The 5,338-nt window shown below is 34.6% G+C and overlaps 1 protein-coding gene across 1 annotated transcript; it reads left to right on the top strand.

Annotated features, from left to right (window-relative positions):
• Positions 1 to 447: 447 nt before the first annotated feature.
• LOC131633958 (signal recognition particle 9 kDa protein) lies at positions 448 to 3,240 on the top strand. Its single transcript, XM_058904636.1, has 4 exons — positions 448 to 634; positions 854 to 922; positions 2,484 to 2,577; positions 2,992 to 3,240. Exons 1-4 carry the CDS (start codon positions 563 to 565, stop codon positions 3,066 to 3,068), a joined length of 312 nt encoding a protein of 103 aa, XP_058760619.1. The 5' UTR covers positions 448 to 562; the 3' UTR covers positions 3,069 to 3,240.
• The last annotated feature ends 2,098 nt before the right edge of the window (positions 3,241 to 5,338 follow it).

Raw genomic sequence — 5,338 nt, 5'->3', positions numbered from 1 at the left:
ACATATGTATATAAGCAATTAAAATAATATTTAAATAGACTAACTAACTAAAAGATCAAGAGACTAAAAATTTGTTTGCATTGACTTATTTTAACTTACCTCTTAGCATAAGTTTTACAAGACTATTTGTTTAAGAGAACTTATGAAAACAATGTTCATCAGATGTTTTCATCTTATTTTTACAAGTTCTTAAAGATAACCAAATTTTATTTATGTATTTTAATTCAAAGTATAAAACATAACATAATGATAATAAAAAAAGTATTTCATATTTATTTAAATAGGCCGGCCTGATAGGCTTAAAAGGCTTCTTTTAGGACCTGAGGCCTAACCTTTTTAACTAAATAGGCTTATAAAAAAGCCTAGGCCTTTTCTATTTAAAAATAATGTTTGGCCTGGCCTGAGCCTATATAGGCTAGCCTGTAGGCCCCTGTTATCGGCCTGGCCTATTTCCACCCCTAACCCCTGTGTAATTTGAAGCCAAAGGTGGGTTCCACTTCCCCTTTCACTCCACCGGATCCCGACCTCGACGAAACCTCATACGACGGTGCGACGAGCCAACATGGTTTACATTACTTCATGGGACGACTTTCTGGAACGATCCGTTCAGCTATTCCGCGCCGATCCTGAATCTGTAAGCGATTTTCCTCTTCAACTTTTCCCATTTTTTTTTCATGATGTTACTTCTTCTGTTCCGTAGCCGATAATATCGAAGAAAAGCTAAATCAGCTTAATCAGTTTCTGTAATTATACTTCAATTTCGTTTTTCTCGTGCTCTATTTTACTCACACGCCCTAATTGTTTGCTTACTTTTTCCCCTGAATTTTTTGCGGGGGTTTAATTTGAAGTGTAGACAAGGTATGTGATGAAGTATAGACACTGTGATGGAAAATTGGTACTCAAGGTTACTGATAATCGACAGGTACTGATTCTATTTCTTATCATTATATCTATCTACCTTGTGTTGGATAAATGCTAGTAGTATGTGTTCAAATTTTGGAGGTCTTTAAATCATGACAAGTTAATTCTATGATATAGCTTATTTTGCTGATGAATGTGATTGATTTTTAAGATATAGATAAATAAATGTTGAACTGGTTTGAACATTCCAATTTGTGGATACTTTCTGTGATTTTGTTTAAGATAGCCCTAACTTACCAATACAGTAGTCAATAGCGGTGCTATCCTGCTTTAGCGGAGCGGAGGCTGACTGCTATGGAAAGAGTCTTAGCAGTACACTATAGCGGCCGCTACATTGTAAATAGTGGGATAGCGGAGTAGAGCAGTTCCCGGGCCGAAGCAGGGTCTTGCCCGCTATCCCTTTACGCCTCTAAAAACCGAAATTAACCCTTAATTTACAATCGTGTGCTTTGATTTATGAATATTTATGAGTTGAGTTCCTTGTTTAATTTTACATTAAATATTCGTTTATAATTATCATATGTAATGTAATTTGTCAAAAAAAAAAAAATCAAATAGAGCGGTCATCCCACTATACGTTATCCCGCTATCCCACTTTTGGGGTTGGTCGCTCCGTGCCACTATCCTGGAATGAGTACTCTGCTTACCAGTTGGTTTTACCAAGTTAATTGTGTTACTGAGTGCTTGGTTTGGGGTTAATGAAGAGAGGGGAAGCAAAATTCCACCCAAGTTGATTTTGGCTCCTCTTAAATAATCGGGAGATTTGGAGGGGAGAGAAAGAGTTTTAAAATTTTAAATTTATTCACTGATATATCCTTGAATATAATGCAATATGGACAATTATAAGGGTGTAAAAAGTATGTTATTACTCTCCCTATTAAAATCTCTCCCTTGGAAGTCAAACAAGAAGTGGTTATTTTCTTCCCCTTGTTTAAACCAAACAGACTTTTAACAATACCCATCATTATGTTTATTGGCCAGCACTTCCTTCGCCATCCCTCCGCGAAAGCACCTTGTTTAAAGCTTAGTATTCGAAGGTGTACAAGTTTCAAACTGTTCATGGATGGTTTGAAGTTTTATTTTTCGTAATATGGCGTTTTGAAGGGTTGACTTAAGAAATAAGCTTAATATGCCGTAGTTATATTCTTTTTGCCTTTAGAAAGTGGTGATGGATGACAATTTAAACATCATTGGTCATTTTTACTTGTTCCTTTTCCTGATGACGTACCACATGAAATTATCTTTGCCAAATTGAGAATCCTCATAGGTGGCCGTTAAAAGTTCCACAGCTCAAAACTTGTTTTCTCAAGCAAGATGTGACACCTTGAATCAATAAATTCTGTCATGACTAGACTTTCTTCCCGAGTCATTTATCTTGCTTAGAATATAATTTTTGTCACTTGTGTGAATCCCATGGACGCAGTGTTGTGCATAAGCATATTAACAATATATTATTCCCCTATCCCTATCTGCTGTCTAAGTCACATCTCATAGAAATGTTCCTAAAGTTTTTTTTTGAAAGTAAAATGTTCCTAAAGTTGATTGTTGTTGTTTTTGACCAGTGTCTAAAGTATAAGACAGACCAAGCACAAGAAGCTAAGAAGATGGAAAAACTTAATAATATATTCTTTACGCTGATGGCCCGGGGACCAGAAGGTATGTTATTTGTTATGCTTTGTTGATCAGCATGCATTTTGGCATTTATTTGCTGACTGATAAGTTTTGTTTGGGAAATGATTTTGAAATTGTTTTCCAGTAACACTAGTAAATAGTGAAATCCCAAGAAAAAACATAAATTAAAATTTAATCAATTGGTGCACGTTAATAGCATTAATCATCTTAATATATGCATGATTTTCCCCTCCAAAGGCCAATGCTGCTTGGAGTTAATGTAGCATGTTAAACATCAAGCTTTTTCAACTGTAAATTATTGCTTCTTGATACCATGCTTGAAAGCTGTAGCAGTTCGATGTTATATACTTAAGTTCTTAACCTTTTTTATCTTGCTGATTTCTCACTCTTATTTTGTTAATAATGACAATGACACAAATTATTCCTCTAATTCTGCAGTGGATCTTTCTGAAGTCACCGGGAAAGAACAAGTTGATGCACAACCGACTAAAAAAGGAAGAGGAAGAAAGCAATAACTGATGTAACTTTCTGTCAAAATAGACCATGAATCTTAGGAATCCAGTAATGATTTTGATAGATTCTTTACCCATTCCAAAATTTTACAGCAATGCCTTGATCACATTTACATTATTTGTTTTCTGATTTCACCTTTCTAAAATTTTAATCTCGGCCATGGTTTTGACTTCATCTAGACAAGAGTAACTCGGTGTGTTGTGAAACTTACGCATCACAGTCACAGTCATCTTCGTTTTTTGTTTATGTACTTTTTATGTTAAATGGCTTCCAGTTTTGTGGTACAGAAGTGAATTGCGGCTTAATTCTGACCACTTATCATCTTAAATGAGTGCCCTAGCAGCAGGTTTGGAGCCAAAGACACGCTGGGCTTGCACACTTGTTAGTTGCTACTAGAAAGACGTTTAAAAATCAAATTTAATTGGACGGTTCAATTTGTTGAACCTTAAACCAGTTATACAATGGTTGGTCCAATTATTTCGGTGGTTTTCTTGGTTTGGGTAGTTTAAAGTAGTTGGAATCATGATTCAACAGTGTACCAGTTATATGATGGTTCAATTATTTTGGTGGTTTAATTGCGGTTTGTCTTTGTTCGAGTAGTTTAAAGTAGTTGAATCCTGATTCAACAGTTTTGCCAATTTGATGTTTGATTATGTTTTAAACATGGACCAAGAAGACCAAGAATTTTCTCAAATGGAATCATAGGTTGTAGATTTGGGCAAGTCACATTGATGAATTTGTGGGCGATGTCATCACTGTTTATGTAAATATTAGCACAATATCAGGTTCCAATCATGGTCGTACTTGTGAATAGTCTTTAATCTGCTTCCCCAGATCCCGATGTTACCTATTTGCTTTTATCTACTTTGTTGGCCCATTAAAAAGTTAAAGCATTGAATCCATGTGCCATGAAAAAAGCTTGTTAATTTGTATCCTTTTTCCTCTCCCATGAAAGATTGTAAAGATACAAAGGCAAATTGGAAAATATTCTTCAATCAAATAAAGGAAAACAGATGGGTAGAATGTTTTTTTGGGTGGGTAATGTGCTAGGACAAAGTGCATTGCTTTGATTTGCTTTATTTTTCTTGTGGTTTGTTCCAAGATAAGTGGGGGGCCTCATGACACGAGTCATGTCCAAGGGAAAAGTGCTCTAACGACTACTACTAGTTTAGTTTCAAACCACTATTTGACAGTTCTATGGATGTTGAAAAAACCGAACCAAGAACAACGCCAAACTACTCAACCATCCTTTTTCATATCGCATAATAAGGTGTGTTTGGTTGAGCGATGAACAATTGACACTGACTTTAAAACTCTTATTGTGATTTTTACAAGTGTATGCTATGCAAAACTCACTTATATGACATCTTTCAAGACCTGGATGTGAGTGCACAAGTTAGTTTAGTGATCCTGAATCCTGAATCAATAATGCAATGACAATTGACAAGAGGGGATTGAGTTTAAGGATAACAAGGCTTTTAGGATTCTTTTCAAGGGTAAAGGTAAGTGTTTGTGAGTGAAGGAAAAAGACAGAGAAGTGGCTAATTATGATTTAGTTGAAAGAATATAAGTGATGTTACTCATTGATTTGTTGAAAATAATATTGATTTAAGAATATGCTTCTTTTGGGCAGAAATAATAAAAAGAAAAAATTGAGAATATGCTGTTCCAACTATGGATGATGTTGAACACTCAAGTAAGTGAATAACACAAGCATGCCAATGTGCTTAATAAAAGTGAAAATGTTTATGTCAGTTCAACACATGGTGATGTATAAAAGATTTAAATCTTTCATTGCTGTACTTTTTAGAGTAAAGTTTTGTTTTGGATTTTATATGATCAAATTTAGTTATCTTAACTGGGTTGTAAAGAGTTCTGTAGCGTCTTTGTCTTTTTTTTTTGGTCTTTCTTTTTTTAACTTCTTTAATATCCTTTTGTTCTTTATGTTGTCAATTTGAGTTTGGTCTATGATACCACTTTGAATTGTGTACTTGTTAAGAAATTTTAATTAAATGAAGAGGGAAAACAAAGTAAGAATAGTCAAGTCATTAAGACCATCACATCTCTAGCACAAATAATTTTTGTGCTCCCTTATGTGAGACTTTTAACACTCCTCAACACATTTCTTACGCATAGGATTGGATATCTGGAACGTGAAAATAAATAATGGATGATCCGATAACATAAATTGATAGTAGGTCATCCACCGAATCTTAAACAAAGATCTAATATCATGTTAAGAAATATTGTTTGGCCTAACTCAGTTCTATAA

Source organism: Vicia villosa, unplaced genomic scaffold (assembly GCF_029867415.1).
Source record: "Vicia villosa cultivar HV-30 ecotype Madison, WI unplaced genomic scaffold, Vvil1.0 ctg.001193F_1_1, whole genome shotgun sequence".
NCBI lineage: Eukaryota > Viridiplantae > Streptophyta > Magnoliopsida > Fabales > Fabaceae > Vicia > Vicia villosa.
This window is presented reverse-complemented; position numbering and strand designations above follow the sequence as displayed.

Bases quoted from the DNA above. Each gene is read 5' to 3' on its own strand.
- LOC131633958 (XM_058904636.1), top strand. From the start codon at position 563: ATGGTTTACATTACTTCATGGGACGACTTTCTGGAACGATCCGTTCAG. The intron at 923-2,483 runs GTACTGATTCTA...GTTTTTGACCAG, and splicing joins AGGTTACTGATAATCGACAG to TGTCTAAAGTATAAGACAGA. The intron at 2,578-2,991 runs GTATGTTATTTG...CTAATTCTGCAG, and splicing joins GATGGCCCGGGGACCAGAAG to TGGATCTTTCTGAAGTCACC.